Source organism: Hemicordylus capensis, chromosome 4 (genome assembly GCF_027244095.1).
Source record: "Hemicordylus capensis ecotype Gifberg chromosome 4, rHemCap1.1.pri, whole genome shotgun sequence".
In the NCBI taxonomy this organism is placed as follows: domain Eukaryota; kingdom Metazoa; phylum Chordata; class Lepidosauria; order Squamata; family Cordylidae; genus Hemicordylus; species Hemicordylus capensis.
The window spans coordinates 192872939-192896214 of NC_069660.1; the positions used below are offsets into that span (position 1 = coordinate 192872939).

Here is a 23276-nt window from a genome sequence, read left to right on the forward strand (position 1 = left end):
CAGGGAGTCACATCTTTGCTCCAAGAGGTCCCTGTCAGCATCTCGCCAGCAGCATTTTTGCACCATCTGCAATTCTCAGATAATTTTCAAGGGCAGCTCCACTTCGTGCAGGGGTGATGGTGGCCAGATTTGCTTTCTCCAGGAATTGTTGCAGCTGGTGTACAAGATGAAGCACCACAGGAATAATCCTGGCCACCCGAGCAAAACTGGGACAGCATCCACAGAACCCTTAGGACAGGGTGTTAGAAGAACCAACACAGGGATATTCTAACAACACAACTTGCAAAGATTCAGGCACAAATGTTTCAAATCAGTCACATTCACATGATATCGCCTTTGATATCAATGGGACTAAGCTTTTTGGTTGTTTTTTTAATCAAACAACTCCATTATGTTTTCTGAATTAGGCCAAGCCAGCAAAACATCTGACCTGCCAAGCCAAATGCAGCCTATTACCCTGATTACCCCATCAGTGGCCTGATAAACCATCGAGTTTTGATGCCTGCCTGGACTCACAAAAGCAAGAGGGTTGACAAGCATCTGGCATACAAAACTAGATGGCTGGCAGGCAGGCAGGTTAGGTAACAAGTAGTGTTGATTATGCTGTAGGCCATTGATGATCTGGCTGTTTAATGACTAAAAATCCTCTCCCACCATATTTCCATTTATTTGTCCCACCTCCTTATTTCATTTTTAAAAAATGAAATCCATCTAGCTTAAAAGATGCCCAGGGTGGATTACATAACAATTAACAAGAAGTTCTAGTAAAAACTAATCTGCCTACTTTCCTTTCACAATAATCTTAATTGATAATTATCACCTTCTGCCTCAAACATTCACACGTCCACTATCTTGAATTGGGGTAGATGACCTCATCAAAAACTACGCTATTGACTTATCCCTATATGTCCCTACAGCAGCAAATGTGGTTCAAAGTGGTTAGGTAGTTCACAAGTTAACCCGCTTGTGCCTCAAACATTCATGCATCCGCAATCTTGAAATGGGGTGGATGACATCATCAAAAATGACACTGTTGGGGTGTCCGTATGTGGCCCCATATATTTCCTCATGTGTCCCAAATTTAGTGCCAAATTTGGTTCAAATTGTTCCAGGCATTGTGAAGTTGATAGAGGGACACACAGACACAGAAAGCTGGGTGATCTTATAAGCTTACTACTGTATAGTATTACTGTTTTACAACTTGTGCTGGTCAACGACCGTAATAAAGATGATGATGATGATGATTATTATTATTATTATTATTATTATTATTATTATTATTATTATTAGCTTACTTATATTCTCATAAGCTTACTTTTCCTTAAGGAAAGTAGGCTAAAAACATAAAAAGGCAAAACTTAACAATAAAACAATTCAAATTATGGGCTAGTGTACTCTCTTCTTATTTTATTGACAGTCATGTTGCCACTTGCAATCACATCTGAAGGATAACTCACAAAAGACTGAGCAGATTCTGTATCTTTAATGGCTACATGGGAGAGATAATGCTGGCAGTGCAGCTTACTGTCATGCAGGGATGAGAAAAACATTACAGTACCTGCCTGAATTCTGTCCTCTACACAACTGGTAACAGACAATACGAGAGCTCTGCAGCTACTTCTCATTGCAAGCCAGGACTCAAAGCTATGAAATATTCACACAGCTTATCATTGCTGCCATGCTACCTAGAATCCACTCCTCACTCCCACTTTCTGAGGGAAGATTCATAGCTAGTAATTACATTGACTGGGCCCACCTCTGGCTTGATATGTTTGAGAGGTTTCTGTCAACCAATTCTCTTCCCCCACATAATGTGGATAACATATGAAATTGTCCTCATTACAGGAAAGAGGGGATGGGATGGACCAAGGGAGGAGTTATGTCTGCCAATGCATCAGAGAGTTTAAAGAAGAAAGCTGCTTGCTGCTCCTATGCGGCGTGGCTAGTTTGTCCCAGCCCCTCACCATGGAGCACGCGGGGCTGGGAGCTGCTCTTGGTTGGTTGCGCTGGCTCAGTCTGTCTCTCAAGCTTGGAGAGAGCAGACGTGCTGCAAGGAGCTCCAGCTAGGCCACGAAGCACATGGCCTGGCCTAAAGGAGCGTCCGGCAAGGGGAGCAAGAGCGGAGAGTCGGGCCAGAGGCCCGCCCGCAGCACTCGGACACCATTTTCAGGGCCTGCACGGCCCAGATCAGTGGCGCCGTTGGGCTGCCCCCCGTGGCCTTGGCGGCAGTGGCCGGCCTATCCGGCCCTCCTCCCCACCTGCATCATCCCCCCCCCACCGCGGTGGTACGAGGTGGAGAGTCGGGCTTCAACGCCTGCCCGCCTCGTTGGCCTTCTTTTTCTCCCTGCCTGGGGGGCTGTAGCATTGGCCCAGAGGGGCCGTGTGGATATTCAGGCCTGGGGGACCGCCTGCGGCTCCCCCACACACACCCTCGCCCCAAAACTGGCTACCTGCCCCCCCATCAGCTTGGGGCCTGATAGCCAGGGATCACTTACCTGGGGGAGCAATTTCTCGGTGCCCTCTCCCTGGCTTCCTGCAGGGCAGCTGCACCACCTGTTGAGCGGCTGCACCCCCCCACTCTCCAGACGGCTCATCGGACGGAATTCATCCAAGGGAGCAGCAAGCCGGGTCTGGCCCGGCTCAGGTTTGGGGGACGCGGCACAGGGGATTGGGCAGGCTGGGTATAAGGCCTGTGGGTGCACCTCAGGGGTTCCCGCTCACTGGGGCAGCCAGTTGGGGCTGGGGGGGGCACTGGGTGAGGTATGCTTCGGCTATGGCTTATCGGGGTCCCAATACACACTCAGTACAGGCATGGAGCCCTTCGCTTGCACATAGGTCTCATTTGGCCCAACCTCACCCCCCCCCGCACCATGGGCCCCAAGAAGGCACCATCGGCAAAGGGAAAAAGGCCTGCGGCATCACACAGGGGACCCCCAGCTCAACCAGACTCATCTTCGGAGGATGAGCGTGATATGGAGCTGGGGCTATCAAGGCCCTCATCGCTCGGCTGGAGGCCATAGCCAGGGAGCGGGAGGCACTGCAGAGAGATGGTCGGGGCCCATCGGGGCTTCCAGGGAGCACGGCCCCTCCCCGCCCTCGTACCCATGCAAGATGACCAGGGCCGCAAAGCGGACCAAACTGATGCAAGGCTTTACCGACCATTTAGCGGCGCTTGAGGTGGCCACGGCATCCATGGTGGCTCCGGCTGGCAACAGGACTACGGAGGGATCTAGCGGGGGCAGCGCAGCAGCCACAGGATCCACAGCGGGAGACACTTCCAAGGAACAGGCAGGACAAGGTGGTGAGTCCCCGCAGGGGGCCTGGCTGTGGGGTTTGCCGTGCAGTCCTCCAGGTGGGCCCTTCGGGTGGTTCCCCAGTCCGATGAATTGGGCTTCCCCACATGCAACATGTAATCAGGTGTGGCAAGGGGGAGCTGGGCAGCCTGGGTCCTGTGCCACCCCGGTGCGGGTGCCCTCCGCCAGCAATGGCAGTGGCCTTGATGGCGGGTCGGTCCCTCTGGGCGACCACCTGCTTCCACATGTAAAGGAGCACATTTGGAAGGGGGAGTATATAGATGTCTTCCAACTGCTCTTTAAGGAACCCGAGCCCGTGGGCAAGGAGGTGGAACAGGAAAAGGAGAAGGAAAGGACTAAGAGAAAACCCATCGAACGTAACTAGAACAACTGGGTTTCCGGTTTCATTATATACATGGGGGTGGTCACTGAGAAGTACCCTGAGAAGGGCCCCACCCTCATCAAGTACTTCGACACCATTCATGGGGCGTTTATGGACTTTGCCGGCAACTCGTGGGAGGCCTACGACCAAGCGCTTAGGGAACGCGCATCCAACTACCCGGGGATCTCGTGGGAGAAGCAGCATTCTGAGCTGTGGCTCAGGATCATGACGCCCTCCAGGCCTCTTACCAGAGAGCGCGCTGAGAGCGGCCACTTGATTTCCAGGATTCCAGCGGCATCAGCGGCTTCTTCCACCGGCGCCCAGTGGGATCAAAGTCCCCTGGTATGCTGGGAGTTCAACAGGAGTGGGAAGTGCGCTTGGTCCCCCTGCAAATTCAGACAAGAATGTGGCTTCTGGGGGGGCCGGCACGCTGGGCTCAACTGCCCACGGACAAATAGTTTTAGATCAGGTGGCTGGGGCCTCCGCGCAGGAGGGGCAAGGGGCCCTCTGCCGCTCAAGATGGTGGCCCTGGAAAAGGGCCCCACCCCAATTAGGACCGCAGTACTACGGAGGCTGTTGTGCGACTGCCTGGACAGGGAGCGCGCACACTTCCTGGAAGCTGGTTTCTCGGAAGGCTTTAGGATTCCGTGCCAGCTACTGTGCAAGCCTAGTTTGGCTAACAATCTAAAATCAGTTAATGGTATGGAGCACATAGTGCTTAGGAAGATTAACAAGGAGGTGGCTTTAGGCCGCGTCCTAGGTCCCTTTAGGGAGCCCCCCCTACAGACTCTGAGGATATCACCCCTGGGGGTAGTGCCCAAGAAGACTCCCGGCGAGTATAGACTGATTCAGCACCTGTCATACCCCAGGGGCAGCTCGGTCAATGATGGGATACCGGCTGAGCTATGCTCAGTCTGCTACACCTCATTTGATGAGGCGACAGCAATGGTCCAGGCCTGCGAGCCTGGGGCACTGCTAGCCAAGTGCGACATAGAATCAGCCTTCCGACTGCTGCCAGTCCATCCCGACAACTTTGACCTGTTGGGATTTGCGTTTGAAGGGAAATACTACATTGACAGGGCTCTCCCCATGGGCTGCTCGGTGTCATGCGCGGCCTTCGAGGCCTTCAGCACGATGCTGGAATGGGCACTGCGCTGGAGGGAGGGGCTTAATTCCATGGCTCATTACCTTGATGATTATCTTTTCGGAGGCCGAGCGGGCTCCGACCAATACTCCACGCTATTAGGCACATTTGTGGTCCTCTGCGAGGAGCTGGGGGTGCCCTTGGCCAGGGACAAGACCGAGGGGCCATCCACCAGGCTTATGCTCTTGGGCATAGAGTTAGACACCCGGGGGCAGCTGTCTCGACTGCCCAGGGATAAGCTGGAAGCTTTGAGGGTACTTTTGAGGGCGTGTGAGCAGGCCAAAAAGGTCAGAATACACCAGCTGCAATCCCTGGTGGGGTATCTCAATTTTGCCTGTCGCGTGGTAGCCCCTGGCTGCCCATTCTTGCGGTGTCTCTGTGACGCCACGGCAGGATGCAGGCTACCGCATTTTCAGATCAGGGTAACCATGGCTATGAGGGAGGACATTAGGCTATGGCTGAGCTTCCTGGACTCCTTCAACGGAGCTTCCTTTTGGCGGGCGTCACAACTCCTGGAAGCAGATTTCCAGGTACAATTAGACGCAGCCAGCGGCCTAGGCTTCGGCCTATACCTAAGGGGCATGTGGTGCGCAGAGTGATGGCCACGCGACTGGGCGGTGCATGGGATAACGAGGGACCTCACTTTCCTTGAGCTATTCCCCATAGTGGTTGCCGTGCACATTTGGGCAGCCCAGTTTCGCAACTCAGCAGTGCGCTTCTGGTGTGACAACCTGGCGATGGGGCAGGTTGTTAATCGGCAGACGACCAAGTCCCCGAGAGTCTTGGGCTTAGTGCGGGCATTGGTACTGGCTTGCCTGCGCAACAATATATTGTTTAGAGCGCACCATGTGCCCGGAGCGCAAAACGACATTGCAGATGCCCTGTCTCGTTTTCAGATGCAGCGCTTTTGGCAGCTGGCCCCCGACGCTTCCTCAAGGCCCGAGAAGATGCCTGTTGGGCTGTGGAGCCTTGGAGTGTAGAGGCACTCAGGGCAATTGAGGCCTCCTTAGCACCTAGGACACGGGTCGCCTATAGCAGGAGGGTTGCGGCCTTCCAACACTTCAGGCAGCTGGTGGGAGTCGACCAGGCTTGGCTGGCCCCACCTGAGCACCTGATGCAGTACTTGGTGCACCTCCGAGCAGGAGGGCTTGCGGTGAGCATCATGGCCGGGCACTTGGCAGCCCTGGCCTTTTATGCAAAGGCCCGGGGGCTGCCCGACCACTCAGGCGATTTCCGAGTCCGGCACATGCTGGAGGGCTGGGCCAGGAAGACGCCGGCCCAGCCCGACCAGCGCCGGCCCATTACACCCGACGCACTGCAGAGGGCCATGCAGAGCCTCGGGGATGTATGCTCTTCCCCCTATGAGGAAGCCTTGTTCAGAGCGGCGGCACTGGTGGCTTTCTACGGGGCCTTCAGGGCCGGGGAGCTTTTTCCCAAGGGGACACGAGGCATGGCTGCAAGGGTCGTGCAGAAGAGCGACCTAGCCATGGACTCAGCCGTGATATTGCTAAGGCTACGCTTCTCTAAAATGGACCAGCGGGGTAGGGGGCAGCTGGTCACCCTGCATAGGGCGGACAATCACCTCATGTGCCCGGTGCAGGCTCTGGGAGCCTACATGGCAGCCAGGGGTGATGCTGAGGGGTGCCTATTTGTGCACGCTGATGGCAACCCCCTATCACAGTACCAATTTTGGACTGTGATGAGGAGGGCCTTTCACGTGGCCGGGGTGTCCACGCGCCACCTGTCATCACACTCTTTCAGAATTGGGTGGCTTCGGCGGCGGTGAGCCTCGGCTACCCGGGCGCCGCTATCCAGCGCCTAGGCTATTGGCGGTCTGTGGCCTACTGCAGATATGTACGCTAAGAGCAGCGGAGGTCCTCCCACCCACACCCACCCCAATTGCCCCCCCTTGCCTCCCACCTCATGCGTGTTCTCTTCCGCACAGGGGCAAGACCTCCATTGAAGAGGGCCAGAATCATTGTCTTGGGCCACTCCTTTATATTCTGGGCCCTCAAGTGGGTGCAAGGCATGGATCCGGGAACACAGCTGGGCCTGGGTCGATGGGCCACCATCGAATGGCTTGGGCAGAGGGTGCAGCTGCTGCCAATGCTGCGGGAGTACCTGGAGCAGAACCCTGTACCGGACATCCTGCTCTTCCACTTTGGGGGAAACGACCTAGTTCGTCAGTCAGGTATTTATCTGGCACATCAGATCGAGCAGGACCTTGGCATGGTGCTGTCCTGGTGCACAGGGTCGGTCATTCTATGGTCCGACATCACCCAGTGCAGGGTTTGGCGGGGGGCACTCAAAGAAAACAAGGTGGACAGGGCAAGAAGGGGGGTCAATGTGGCTATAGCACGCTTTCTGGCAGCCAATGGTGGCGGATGTATCCCACACGATGACATCGTCTTTTCGCAGCCCGCCCTCTATCGGGGCAACGGGGTCCACTTGTCCGCCACAGGCATGAGGTTCTTCTTAGACAACCTCAGGCTGGGATTGGCAACAGCGATATTGGGTCTGTGGGGTGCGGGTCATTAAGCTAGGCTAACGCCCGCTGTGGCAGGTACAGTGCGGTGGGGGAACTGCTAATTAAGGGGGTGTGGCACCTTAGGTAAGATGTAGATCAAGGAGGAGGAGCTGATCCCTTGAGGCTTGACAGATCAGGGATGATGCTTGACTCCTGCCCCTCCACAAGCGACACCCTATCCATATGGCTGTGCAGCATCGGTGGGGTATCATTCGGGGTGTAAGAAACCTGACCTTAGGTCGGCAGAGAAGGGCGCCTCCGTTGGAGATCGGATGAGCTGCCTGGAGCCAAGGTGCTATCGCCACGGTCCTTTAGGTGGGGGGCAGCCATGGCGTGGCTGGTCTACTAGGCACCACACTGCTGGGGGGGGGGGTGTCTAAGCAATCCCAGCCGATGAGCCTGTAACCTAAACCTCAATAAAGAATTGACCGTTCCTTCCATAGCAATGTCTCAGCGTCTCCTTGGGTGTTTGGGTACGAACAAGGGAGATCTCCCAAATGTAACCTGGCAACTAGCTTTTACGGACTTAAAGACAAACACTTAGACTATACCTATCTCTTTTCAGTTTCAAAATATTCACCTGCTGATTTGAAGATATTATTTGTGACCCCAATAATTAGAATTTTATTGCATTTTTAAATCAAAGGCATTTCTACATAACTATCCCTACCAACTACCTGGCCCACTCATCCCTACTCTCCAAATTGTCCTCTGCAAAAGGCACATTGACACAAAATCTGTTCAATACCAGATGGGCAAGATTTACCCTCTTTATCATCTCAAACATATTTTCTCTACTTGAGCTGGTAGAGTATTTTAAACACATAGAAGGATATTTTCCTCCTGCTGCTTTAATAGCAGCAGCTGGGTGAGCAGCAAGATCATCTATTATTTGAACAGCAAGGTGTTTTGTCTCGTAGGATTATATTCAGTGATTATTGTTGGTTCAGGACTAAAAGCCTGTGAACAGGGTTGGGGGTTTTTTGTGGGTTTTTTCCTTTTTTGTGTGTGTGAGCACTACATGGAAGAGCTATGACAGAGCATCTGCTGAAAACTGTCTGGTTTGCTTTCAGGCATGAGGGGACATGGAATAGAAATCACAAGGGAAAACGGATGACTCTGGAGTCACTGAACCAAAGAAGGAGTAAGCAAGTTGGCTAATTTGAGCTACAATGTGTTTAACACCTTCCTCAGGACTAGGATCTAGAAAACTGAGTATCTACAGACTGCCCTGGTTTGGTTTTGCTGAAAGACAAGGTGTGAGAATGAGCAATTGATATTTTCAAAAGTGCAGGACACAAGACCATCCTGTCAAGAGAGATTAAAAAAACAACTCCAAAACTGAATTGTCGTGGAGGCAATCAACTAAAAAAAAACGGAAGGCAGAACTTGCATCACAGCCAGGTGATGCAATATCCCAGATTCCTATTCTAAGCTTACATCCATATCCCATCACATGGTCTGCTGAGGATTAGCTATTGGTAATACTCCCTTAAGTTCAAACAGGGGTTAAAGTAGTGGTTATTACTATGGGTAGACTGGGGCTGGATAGCAAGCCTATTCAGATCAGTGCCTGACATTAGGGATGTGCACGGAACCGGCTTGTTCAGTTTGGTCTGAGTCTAGACCGGACCTGAACCGGACCAGGCCAGTTCAGTCCAGCCCCACCCCTCGAACCCCCCCACCCGGTCCGGACCTGGGGGGTTCACGGACTTTTTTTAAAAAAATAAAATATATATCTTTTTTCAACTTACCCCTTTCAGGGGAATTGCTGGAGGTGGCGAGTGGGGGGGGGGGCTCTGTGGAGGTTTCCCCTCCCCCCACTAGCCTCCTTTCATGCCCATACCAGCCACACAGAGGCTAATTGTACAGGCATGGCAGCCTCCAAAATGGCCAAGGTGCCAGAGGGGGAAGGCCTGAATGGGTCGAAGAGCCAGCTGAATGGCTGCTATGGGCATGAAGGGAGGCTGACAGGTGGGGGGGAACCTTCACGGACCCCCTCGCCACCTCCAACTTACCCTAAAGGGGGTAATTTAAAAAATCCTTATTTTTATTTTTTATTTTTAAAAAATGTCTGCAACCTCCCCCCCCCCGAACAGTCGGGGGGGGGCGTGTTCGGTCCGGGGTTGGGCCGAACAGGAAATGGTTTGGTTAGGGTTAGGAAATGGTTTAGAAATGGATTGTTTCAACCCCTAATTGTTGAACCTGTTTGCACATCCCTAGCTGACACATGTATGAAACGTGGACAATTCTGAACAGTCCACACTTCCACAATGCCATTAAAAATGTCAGTGGTCTTGTGGAAGCACTCTTCTGCAAATACTTGAACTGGCATGATCACACTGCCATGATGCTACTTATATTATTTGAAATGTAAGTAGCATCATGGAAATGTGATTATGGCATTTTAAGTATTTGTGCAAGGATACTATTGTGTATGATGTCTAGCAGTTTAAGGTATTCATAATGGCATAGGCACAGTTCAGAACTGCCCCCACATTCCACTGTGTAACATGCTAGCCAGTATGACTGTCACTTCCCCAATGCTTCCTACACAACACCAGGAGCATCTAAATTTACTAAGGAGCAAATTCAATTGAACTTAATGGGATATTTGCATAAACGTGCTTAGGATCATGCTAAAAATATATAGGATGGAGTGGGGAGTATAATGTTGGCATGGTGACTGGGCTTCAGCGGTTCCATCCCTTCAAACCGTACATCTGATCTTCGGCAAGGGTCTCCAGGAACTGAGACTCACCACCTAGATACTGAGACTCACCACCTAGATATTGTAAACACTTCATCAATGGGACACCACATAGTTCCAAAAAACATTAGAATTCCCCTGCAGTATCAGAACTCATCCAGTCTCTCCTCTGGCTAAAGGTGAAGGAGATCCACAAAGAGAGAGGAGGGAACTCCCAAACTTCTCTTCCCACAGGCTGCCTCAGCCATGAGGAGAAGGGGGTAGCACTTTTTCTGTCTGGAAGTCTTGGTGGAAAGTGAGCCACACTCTGCTCACAGAATGTGCCCTGCCCCCTCCAATGCCCTCTCTGCTCAGCCTTGTCCTGGAGGAGGGCCTAAGATTGCCATGTTCAGGTGTGAACACCTTCATAGCATCTCTGGCTTGCAGAAAGTCTTCCTACTCCAGTTGGTTATAGCTGAAATCCAGATGGTGTCCAAGAGGCCCCAACAATATGGCACCTCACACTAAGCAAGGAAACAGACTGAGGTGAGAACCTGGCAAGTTTGCCCAGCAAAGGCATGTTTGTCCTTTTCACAATATCTGTGATCGGTGACTTTCCCCTTACTCGCTCATTAATCAGGCTTCTAATGATCACTTTGTTATCACTCAGAGGCTTTCGGGGGTTCGGTATCTGCTTTGCAGCAGATATTTCTATACCTAGAATTAAAGTCGTTAATCATGTTTGGTTTACTGATTCCCATTTGTTTAGCATCCTTAAGTCTTTTCTACCACCTGCCTTTCTCCCTCTAAGGCTGCTGATCCCTTGATTGACTCCTGCAATCCATCAGCGTCTGCTCTTTGGGACTGGCTTGCCCTGTTGCACAGAGAACCTCATGCCCCTCCTCAGTCACTGCAGAAATGATACACTCCAGAGCAGGAAAGGGAGGGGGAAATTGAGTGCTTGAAGATGAAGCAGCCAGCGTATATGCCAAATATCCATTATAATCCGTTTAAATCTCAGCTTGCTCTCATTATCTCCAATGTCTTTATGAGAGTTCGATGACTGGGACATTATTGCTTGTCATAAAGCAAGAGCTGCCTTGATGATGACGGCCTTTGCTTACTTTCTGATCTGAGAAATATAAATAGATCCCAGCTAATAGGAGAAAAATAGCTCAGCAGCTGGAAAGGGAAAATGATGCTCATAGCCATTCAGCCGGTCGCCGGAAAAAGCAGTTTTGATAAAATATAGTTAATGCTTACAGCCACTTGGGCATCTAGGCAAAGTAATCCATTTAAAAATACACTTCAGGTTTAGAACCACTTAGAAGCCCAGAGAGTTACTCTCATTGAAATAAAGGGTTTAGCCTAGAATCTTTAAACGAGTTAGGCTGTGAAAATCTCATTGAAGTCAAAGGGATTTAAGTATTTTCCCCAGACATGGGACTATGACATCAGAGTTTAATCCTAAAACATGTTTACTCAGAAGTAAGCCTGACAACATGATGAGACTGAAGTTCTGGTAAGTATACTTAGGATTGCAGTTGTGTAGTGTAGTCCTATGCCTATTTACTCAGAAGTAACCCCTGCTGTGTTCTATGTGGCTTACTTTCCAGGATATTTTCATCCCATCAAAAGCTAATAAAGAACCAATTACTATGGTCATATACACACATGTCTACTTGATTATTCAGGTCAACAAGAAACCATCATAGACTTTGTCAAGAATTAGAACATCCAAGAAAAGCATAACATCAGACTGGAAGCATGCAAATGCAATAGTAGGTTTTTAGTTCACTCCTTTATACAGCTCTGGATAAGTAACTGTACATGAAAACTTGTTAAAATAATAAGTCTTGTAAACAAACAAACAACCCACATCACCAAAATCCAACACAATGCTATAATCAAAAGATGGTGCCATTTCTGCTTTTATAATGTCCCAATTTGTTTCCACTTGCTATTATTTTAGGAAGTTAATCTGCGACTTTTGATGGGTCACAAATCAAAAGCAAAATAGCTGTGTTAGGGCTGCTCTAGAAGTTATCCACCACAGGGATCAACACCACTGCAGTAAATTCCCATACACCACACAACCCCAGCATATAATCTATGGGTAGTATCCACACTTGTCTTACACAAGCATAAATGTTGCACGAGCATGAGGACATAGTGCATGGTCATTGCACAAAGAAATTAGGTGTTCCAGGCTAATTCTTGTGCAACACAACCTCTTTTGCAACCTCCTATACAAGCCCTTAAATGTGCACATGGAAAATTCCTTGTTCAACCCATTGCACAACCTCTTGTACAAGCCCATATATATGCAAATGGGGAATTTCTTGAGCTACATGCCCAGCCTATCATAGCACCTATTCACAGTAGTAGTGACTCCAAGTTGGATACTGAGGAGGCAGGACCAGCACTAGTCTCAGCACTAAGTCTCAGCACAAGATCATGACTGAGCTCTCTGGGGCACCATCCCCAGAATCCATTACAGGGCCATCCTCTCCCTCACCATCACATACCACCTGATCTGCCTGCCAGTATCATCAACAACTTCTTTAGGAACAGAGTGTGAAGGAGTGCCAGCTCCAGAAGGCTGCCTCTTTAAGACCTCCCTTCTCCAGACAGGGAGGTGGAGCTCAGGTGGGGGTAGCCTGGGCTCCCCGGTACTTAAGGTTCTGGCCTGCCTTTGAATGGTGTCGAGTCAATTTCCTTGGACCTCTCCAAGGCCCTGTGTACTGACTTGGGGCCGGATTAAGCTAGTGTGGGGCCTGTAGCATATGTTTTAAAGGGGCTCTAAATTTATAAATATGCACATAAATATTAAAACATAAATTATTTACTTGCATAGTAAAGTAATTCAATTTTTTTCATTTGCTATATTTTGGAGTATGGGAGACCAAGCCACAAACTCACACTTCCTACAACAGTGAACGTTTATATACCATTTTTCAATCGAAATTATCAAAGTGGTTTACATAGGAAAATAAAGAGTGGATAAATGATTCTCTGTCTCCAAAGGCTCACACTCTAAAAAGAAAAATGTGGTAGGCACCAGCAACAACCACTGGACAGATGCTGTGCAGGGCCTTCTCTTAAAAGGCACATTTAGCAGGAAAGAGATATTTATTGGTAGCCGGGTGTGCGGGGCCTTCGAAAATGCGGGGCCCATAGCAAATGCTACATTTGCTACTACGTTAATCTGCCATAGTACTGACCTGACCTTGCCTTTCTCCTACCTGGCCTCTGTCTTGTCTTGCCTCATAGGCAACCAGGACATGAATGGTTTCTTTTCTGCTAGCAGTAACACAACTTTGCAGAGCACCACAAAGGCAAAAGAATCATTCTGCAAGCACCACGATTGATGCTACCATTTTAGAATTTTGTACTGCATGACCTTCAAAGGTTTCTGAGAAAAACAAATAATCAATTTATAACACTCATACACCACCTGTCTATTTTACAACAAAGTTGTGTGCAAATTAAGCAGAATGCTGAACATAATATGAATATCAAGCAGGGATGTTACCAAATTCCTTTCTTGCCAAAAATCTGTGATGGAACTCGGTATTGTGGACTTTTCCCACTTCCTAGTAGGTTGGTTTCTAAAAAATACAGTAATTTCTATGGATTCTACACATCCCATACATTTGTGGAAAAACACATATTCACAATGTATTATCACACTGTTCTGACAGAGTATATGTGAACATACTTGAAAAACATATATTTAAATATAGGGCTTTTAGTTATGGGAATATTGGGCAGAAGAGAGCGGAACAAGAATAAAAAGGAAATTTGATGAAATCCATAAAGGAACTTGAGAGATCTGTCCATCCCTAAATAGAGCAAACAAAGAGCAAAGACCAATCACCAGAACCCAAAGATTAATACCATTGTCCAAAGGTTTCTGCAAAAGCTTGATGGAATAAGAAAGTCATTTCCTAATCTCCTAACACTCATATGAGCTGTAACCCAGTAAATCTCCCTCGGCAATACATTTCCTAATTGCAGTGTCCTATGAGGGAAGACCCCATTTCAGTGATTCACAGACTGAAGCATGTAAATGATTGGAATCCTCAGTGAGGTCTCCTGAGCAGATCGTAATTATTGGTTTGGTTGTTTCATATATGGATAGGCATCCCCACAAGAATGTTGCGCCCAGACCAAGTAGAGCTTTAAAAGACGTAAGCAGCACAGTAACAAGTTTGGAAATGAACGGGAAGCCAAAGTAACTGGACCAGGACTGGCATCACATAGATATATAAGAAATAGCAACTACTACCACCACAATTCATTCCTCATTAGGGTTTTGTGTTTGTTTACACTGTGTTACTCGAATTCAGCTTCATTAGTTTCCACAAAGAGGACTTTAAAAAGTAGAAAACAGCAGGCACTGACTTTGGTCCAAAGCCAAATTTCAAGGTCAACTACGGTTACTGCTGAGGCTAACATTTGAGGAATGTTGAGGAAAGCAAAAAGAGATAAACATACTGACATTTCTTGGGTGGGGTGGAGGGACCCACACATTCCTACCAGGGACCCACTGAAAGTATACATAGATCCCTTTCTCACAAACATGTGAGAAGGCTTGAGGGGGGCAGAAGAGAAGGCAGCAGAACTTCGCCTTCCCTGCAGATGATCTGGCTGCCAGGTCTGGGCAGGTCAGGGCATGCGGATGGTCCAGTGTTGCCCCAGATTGTCCAGTGTTGCCCCAGGCCGCATGAAGGTGCAGGGGTCAGGAAATCCCACAATCTCACAGTGTATCACATGAGTCTGTGGTGCATTGGGGTATCGCCCCCAGTGACAGCCAGGAGCCCGCTCCTATGCCAGCACCCGCTGGGAGCAGCTGGCACTCTCACATGAGCAGTGAGTCCGAGTTAAAGATGCACTCTCACCCTTAACCTTGGCTAACCGACAGGCTCCCTAGGCAGCTTTGCCAGTTTTCATAGGCAGCCAAGCCCAGGCTTAGCTGCCCTAGCCCAGTCTTGGCTGCTCGTGAGAACAGCCTCACAGTCAAACTGCACTATCATCAGCATCACTGGATGATGTGTTGTAAAGTCCAATGCCAGTGAAGAAAATATCCATACAGTGAGAAAATATGGTAATACCTAGGAGCAGAGTTGCTAATGAATTTTAGGGCAAATGTGGATATTCCTGCTTGGACGAATTGCCCAAGCAATTTCAAGGGAAATAGAGTTTTGGTAAAACTTCTAAAATTTCTCAAGTGATTCTGCATATTAAGGGTTTTGTATTCATTTCAGATGAATTTAAAACAACCACAAATTGGATGCTTTTGTTTGGTATTCGGTTTGGCATTTGTGATGAGCCAAAACTAATAGGATCAAAGAATCCTGAGTAAGCAGTGATTTATGCATCACCATTTGCATCTCTTTCATTCTTTCAGTTTTGTTTCATCCAGCAAGCAGCAGCTGGGTGGGGAGGAGAGATAAAGAGAGGTCAAGGAAAATTGATAATGATAATTGAAATCAATAGGAAATGAATGTAACAGATTATTTTTGTGACAAAATGTATGTGATTTTTAATGAATTAAAACCATAACATATGCGAACTTCAGCAATAAAAACAAATGAAGCAATTAAACATTTTTTGCCTACGTTCATTACACATCCCAAATCTTTGATTTTCTTCGCAGAGTTTTTAAAAGAAAATTGAAAACATTCTACCATTAACATTTCTTGATTTCAGAAATGTACACTTTGTGTACATTTGTCTGGGACATCGGTCTGTGGATAGGTAGTTGTTAACAACCAGTCAATAGCAAACAATTTCACGTTTGTGCCTTCTTCTTGCTGGGCTTCTCTTTAGGAAACTCTGTATTATGCAGATGAAGTATGTGCTGTTCTTTGCAATTGCTCCACTGTATGCCGCTCTATTAATAAACACTTGTGCATTTTATATGCAAGCCAAGCCAAGCTGCCAGCCAACATCCAAGAAGAGCTGGAAGAATCCACACAGCAGCATCTTCAACTTAAAAGGATCAATCAGGGTGGGGGTGGAGATGGATTTATAGGAAGAGAGCAGCCTGCAAGGTGCATTAACCAGATGCTTTGTAGATAATATACTGCATTTAGCCCTGAAAAAGCCACTACAACTCTGACAGGTCAAATTGTGAATGAGGTGTTTTTTTAATTCAGTCCATTAGAGTATGTTCTGATGCTCACAACCTGCCATAGGTTTTCTTTAACAACATAAACAGATGCTTTCATTTACATAGAGGCCACACTTGTTAAGGATAAATGTGAAAAAAATGGCACTCTTCCAGTGAGTCCTATTTTCTTTCCAGCTGATTCAGGGGACCTGAACAGAAATTACTCAAATAAACCAGAATTGTATTGGAAACAATATGTTATTATGAGGTCAATGGGAAACAACATGGTATTATTCTTTTTCAGTTTGCATAAATTGGCAGCAAGCCCAGTTTACACGGAGGGAAGAGCATGAAGGATGAGAAGCTAGAGATTGAATGAGAAAGCAGAGAAGGAGCAAACAGAAAACATGCAGAGAAGCAACCTCCTCCCTTACTTTCCGTTGCCCCTCTTAGACTTCTAAATGATTCTGTCATTGTGTGCTCCTCCCATTTGTATATCTGGTATCCCAGGATGCAGAAGGCCTGCTCCCGATTTAGGCAAACTGAAAAAGAATAATACCGTCCTCTTCAATGGATGTGCAGTTGGATTGTAGTACTGTAAATAAGCCTATTACAATAGCCGCATTCACATGTTATGCTCAGTGCATGAACAGTAATACACTTCCTTTCTATGCCTTGCATTTCAGGTGGCTTGTACCCAGGCTCTCTTTTAAAATGAAAACATGTACAGTCATTCTCACAAAAACATGTACATGTTTACAGACACGTGTACACATCTACAAAGTAATGGCTGAATAGGGCTAATCTAATAGAAATGATGGCTACAGATGTATATGCAACAGGAAAGATATAGCAAGGTGAGCTTAGAACTGATGGCATGAGTTACTGTGCCTCAAAGCTGGAAGAAAGTCAGCCCATGTGACATCATGTGCTAGTAGCAAGTCATGCCCGCCAATAATATTCTATGGACAGAGGAAGGGCTAACTCAATCAACAGATTTATTGCAGTCAATAGACCATGGAAGTAAAAGAAAGAAAGAAAGAAAAAGAACAGTCATGGTTACAGCACCAGAAATGGCAGTAAGAAACCAAACAGTACAATTCGTATGTTCTAGACATTTTTAAAAATCCCAAGGTAACCCCTGACCAGTGTTCCCTCTAAGGCATGCAAGTGCGCTCACATGGTGTTGTTTTTTTATGTCCGGTCAGTTAATTTTAGATCCCTCTCAGGCTGAATCAGAAAGGCCCCACTCTGAATGCACATGCACACACACTGACTTGATACTGCCACCCAGAACAAGACTCATTCCACACACAGATGAAAAAGATTAGAGAGAACACTGCACTTGACCCATGGCCACAAAACCATCCTTCTGTCAACCATCCATTTACAAGTTGCTTCCTTGTTCCAACAGCAACTGACAAGAATATAGCCACTGCTAAGGTCACCCTTCGGATTTTATCTATTAATAGCTACTGAATATAACATTGGTTGGATCTACCTGGCAAGGAAAGGCTAATTGATGTGCTAGGCTTGGAACCCTTCCTCTGGCAAGCTCAGTTCAGGTGCACATCCAACTCCCCAGCATAGTATGGGTCTCAGACACACCAAAGAGTTCCTTCAGAGATCCATTCTCTTTTGGAATCCACTAGACAGTAGCAATTAAATCCTCAGCACTTGAAACCAAAGTTGTTATAGGTTCTGAAAAAGGAAACTGGGGTAAAAAGAGGGTAAGACTACAGCCTTCCTGAAACCCTTTAAAGCAGGGTTTCTCAACGTGTGAGTCCCCAGATGTTATTAGACTTCAACTCCCATAATCCCCAGCCCCAGTGGCCTTTGGCTGGGAATTATGGGAGTTGAAGTCCAGTTACATCTGGGGACCCACACGTTGAGAATCCCTGCTTTAAAGCCATCTGTGGCTCAATGAAAGGCTGGAAGAGGAAATCTTAAACCAAAGCCGCAATGCCAGTTGATAATATAAAGAATAGATGGTTGTTCACATCTTACAACAAAATCTTAGTTCTGACAAGTTATTCATTTAAGCTACAAGATCCCTACAGGGAAAAAAATCATGTTCAAAACATTAATCTATGAAAACAGAATACTAAATAGCTGTGCTGATGTTTGTTACTTGGACATTTTGGTGATTAATTTAGTAAGCCAAATTAGACTGTGGGCATGATGAAGTTGGCTTGTATATTACTATGGGCATGCCAAACACTGTGGATGCTCTTTGCTTTGCCTTAAGAAAGGTGAAGCAAGCCCAAAGAAATACTCTCTTCATTTTGCCCACACTGAGCAGTTCTAATTTACGAACAGTGGAAGTTCCATTGTAATACCTGGCCCTCAAAATGGCATTCCTATCTAACCACTTAGTTTGCCCTTTGTTTAGTAAACTAAATGGCAAATTGGGGAAGTGAAACAAAAAGTCAAGTTCCATGTGGAGGCATCTGTGTGTATGTTTATATGTGCAATTTCATAGTGTGACTTCCTGCTGAACCGCCTACGTGACCCATGTTGACTCTCAAATTGTGACTCTGCACTGCAGACTGGTGAAGTCACATGGGCTTGTGAACTATGGGTATTGGATTCATCCTGCTTCAAAGCTTCCACAATCCACAGCATCTATGTTTTTCCAGATCCTAAGCAGAATAATGCTTGCCAATCCCAGGGGTATTCAAAACAACATAACAATTACACATGGAATTAGAATAGAACTTACATCTCGTGCAAACCTAACACAACATGCACCCACGTAAACTCTATCTGGTCCACAAGACAGTTCTCCTCTCTCCCATACAATTACCTAGTCAGTTTGTGTGGCTACAAGATTCTAAGCTAAGCCATTCTCATGTGAAAGTTCAACTTATGCAGATCAGTGCTTCTATGTGAGTGTGGTATATAAAGTATGTGGCTGCTATGTTTTTCACAATGGTATAGCTCCACAGAGAGCCATTGCTGTCATGGGAATCTCAGTAGCCAAATAAATGTTGTCCACATGGGGGACATGGAGTCTCTATGCAACTGTGGCCTGGTAGTGACCTACCCCATGTCCAATTGTTAGGAACACCATTGTAAGTGAGCAAGTGTTATCTATTCCTCACCAAGATCACAGATTTCTTTTTCAGAGGTCACAGTTTTACTTCTTCCAGAAGTGATCAGTGATTTAATAAGTGAGAGAGTTCAAGCTGGGTGACAAGAGGGCTTAAAAATCTTACTCACCTACTGGAGACATTTCGGGGACACTGGCAACGTAAGGCCCATCGAGGAATTTTGGCTCATTATCATTAATGTCCTGCACTTTGATGATGAACTCTGATTCGGGCTCGAGTGGCTTCCTTGTGTCTACATCCACCGCTTGAGCACGTAGGGTGTAGAAAGGCTTCTCTTCGCGATCAAGGCTCCTTATGGCATGAATGTCCCCTGTGGTCTCGTCAATGGTAAACACTGTACCAGCTCCATCTCCTGATAATGTATACTTAACACTTCCCACTCCCTTGTCCAAGTCAGAATGAAGCTTAATAGCAGAAAAAGAGAAGGGCAACAGAATTAATAGAGTCATCCAAGGATGGAAGAATGGCAGCTTTTAACAACAAAACCTCAGACTCTGTGCTACATGTTGCTGGCATATGAGCACTTTCAAAAGTAACTCCAGTCTCTAAAAGCATCAAGTGAGAAGGCTTAATACTAATCATGAGAAACACATAGCCTCTCTTGGTTACTCAACCTACCTGTTGACCTACATACCTTAATTATGTATATAAAGGTAGGTTAGACTGAGAGAGAGAGATATTTGCTAAAGCTTATCCAGTGATTTTGAAGGTTAAAAATGTGCAAATACAGGAAGCATAAATGAGTTGGACTTTCCTGGAAGGGAGCTGCATGAGTCTCATTCTGAAGTGAATGAATGGTATGTGCAAATACAGAAACTCAACAATGTATTTTATTTCAAAAGGGAACATGCATTTTCGCATGTTCAAGAGCACACACACACAAGCTCTCAATTCTAATGTTAATGATGCATGCAGATTAAAGAAGTGTGATACAGTTGTGCTATCTATGATAATATTTATTCATATGTAAATATTCAAGATTTATATTTTGAAAAATCCAAAATCCATTTTGGGAAACCCAAGACCATTCTTGATTTTCCAAAATGGCAGCCAAAGTGCAAGTCATAATGATCAGGACTTTTAGTATGTTACTTCTGATAGTGTCCTCAGCATCTGTACTGATTTTCAAAACTTTGGGTCCCCTCGCCATTGACCTAAAATTGCTGGACTATATTCACTGCTGCTGTCTGTGTTTTGTAGCACTGATGGTGACAGTAGCACTCCTTTCAGTGTCTGATAGTGGATTCCAAAAATGCCCCTCAGAACAATGCTACAGGATGACACAATGTCACTTAGGGAATTTTGTTTTGGTGGTGGGGGGTGGAACTATAATTCCATTGGCTATAGCACCACACTGCCTTGGGTAACTTCATTCCATGGCCCCTGAAATTTACCACTATACATGGGAAAAAATAAATCACCAAAATGGTCTATCTTTTACTCCTTGGAGATTGGGCAATTGGGTTGCTACTTCTTTTACATGCTAAGTTGGTGAGCAATCAATGATTATGTTGAACCCCATCTGAGGTATGACATATTTTGGTCCAGCAACTGTTGCACCATGGGGAGCATCTGATCTTCTCTTTTACTTTTACTTGTTACTCAGGCGGTGCTAATAACTTGCATATGCTGGGTGACAGAAAAAATGTATGCCCTCACCAAACTGAAGCATGATTTCACACAAACATCCCCGGTTTGCTTTTTTGCTTTAAAAATTTATACCCTACCCTTTGATCAAATGATCTCCAAGGCAGCTTACAAAAGATTAAAACAGTACAAGAAATATACTTCAAAAGAAATACGACCACCTGTTAATCTTTCTGCAGCAAGATGACTAAGAGAGAGGCTGGGGATGGGAAGAATGTTGGTTTGATAACTAATTATTCTGCTTTTGCCAGCACTCATGGTGCATGATTCTGGACTTCTCCCCAGTGGATCAGATTTTATAAGAAATGTTATTGATTCTATACATTCCATATGTCTCAAGAGACATACATATTTGCAGGTGTGCAACATGTTATCACATCTTGGTTTGGGTGGGAAATACATGAAAAGAACTGAAGAGTATGTTTTTAAGTTAAGCTTTAAATGTGGAATCGGAGAGGGGAGGCATGGAAAAAGCTCAGGATTTTTAGCAGAAAAGAGTGGAAAGGAAATTAAAGAAACTGTGCAAAATACAGACGGAACAGAAACAGAGATCAATTCCATCCCCAACTGCAGTACAGTCAGACCTCAGCACATGAACCTTTTTGATCAATAGACAGGTATATATATAATTATTAACTTTCATAGCTGAATCAAACCCAATTCTGTAGCTCAATCATTAGACTTGACATCCCTTTCCTCACCATCATCTTATGTCATGCGTTGCTGCTCCTCCATCTACCTGTCTTTATAAGTGCATGCTAAACTGACCTCCCCAGTTTCGTATAGAATGCTTTTTCACCAGATTATTACAATTAGAACAAAAGCTACTCTTGCCTCCCTCACCCCACCGCTATGCATCACATTTCTTCAGTATTTGTGGAATGAAAAAATAATAGCTCCAGCACAGAGATAATTCTCTCTCTCTCTCTCCCTCTCCCCCTCTTTTCCAGGCTACTGTAATTTAAATAACTCACATGCATCCAAGTGAGTCCTTAGACCATGGTCTGTTAGACCAAATGCTTTTCTACATTCTTCAAATGCATGTTTACAAGACAAATAAGGTAAAGGAGAATTAAAGGGAAACTGAATGAAAATAGGCACACTTGAAGAAAGAAAAGAAAAACATACCCTCTGAGTCATCCTTATGCTTTTCTCACACATCTTTTTGTATGAGATTCTTTCAGTCTCCTAGTGAGATGCACACATTAACCCATGTCCTGTGAAAGTGTTCAAGACAGATTCAACTCTACAGTGAACACAGCTATGACAAACCTGAGGATCAAATGATGTAGCAGTATATTTCAGTGGGTGTTGAGGGATCTTTCCAAAGAAATTCAGTTGCCCATAAATCCTACCACTTACAGAAGGATTAAAATAATCATCTGAATCCACCATCATCTGGTAATATCTGGTAGTTAATACACATATGTTTTCAGAGTTTAATGGTATGGAGGGGAGACCTGAGTTCAAATCCCCATTCAACCATGAAACTAGCTGAGTGACTCTGGGCCAGTCACTTCTCTCTCAGCCTAACCTACTCCACAGGATTGTTGTGAAAGAGAAACTCAAGTATGTAGTACACCGCTCTGGGCTCCTTGGAGGAAGAGCGGGATATAAATGTAAAATAATAATAAATAATAATAATCTCATAGCAGTGGTTGGATTCAATGGCCTTATGTTGCTGTCACTTTAATATATCTTGGACCATCTGTATCTCCTTGCCAGCTACATCCTCCCCAAATTCAAGTGTCATCATCTGTTATAGTGGGGAAATGTTGACATGTTCTCTCTCGACTGAAGAGGGCCCATAGTTTTATGCTTTGTATACATAAAGTCCCTAGTTCAGTCCCTTGCACCCAGCTAAAGGTTCTCAGGCAGCAGCACTGGGAAAGACCTTTGAGGCCTTGGAGAGCTGTAGCCAGTCAGAATAGACAGTAGGGCTATTCTCACAACACAAGCTACCTGGAGTAACCCAGGTGGCTCATGTCATCTGGCGCACTGGGAGCCCACTGTTCCTGGCTGCTCCAGTACTAGCTCAACACACCTACCTAGCTTTTAAACTGAGGTAGAATGAGCCATGGGTTCATTCTACCTTGGCAGGCAATCAACTGGGTGAGAACCGCCGGGTAGAAGGTTCCCTCCCCCCGGCCTGCCACCATCTTGGGAGGCGAGTCAGGAAGAAGGAGTGGTCATGCCAAGCGCAGCAGCTGCTCTAATGAGAGCAGCCACTGTGCTGCTGGTGCGGGCACTCTGGGATGCAGGAAGACTACCTACACCCTCTCCCAGCATTGTCCTCCACCATACCACCACTCATGTGGGCGCATGGTGAGGCAGAGGCAAAGATAGGCTGCCAGGGAAGGCAG

At 46.5% G+C, this 23276-nt stretch overlaps 1 protein-coding gene across 18 annotated transcripts in view; it reads right to left on the reverse strand.

Annotated features, from left to right (window-relative positions):
* The window catches only part of CDH12 (cadherin 12), a 987186-nt gene that overhangs the window by 141126 nt on the left and 822784 nt on the right, over positions 1–23276 (reverse strand). For 17 of the 18 annotated variants that reach the window (XM_053248987.1, XM_053248989.1, XM_053248990.1 and 14 more), the window contains one exon: positions 19376–19670. In XM_053248987.1, the coding sequence (XP_053104962.1) occupies positions 19376–19670 (295 nt within the window). Of the gene's footprint in view, positions 1–19375; positions 19671–23276 lie in introns of those variants that run through there. The other variant, XM_053249005.1, reaches the window with a different exon arrangement.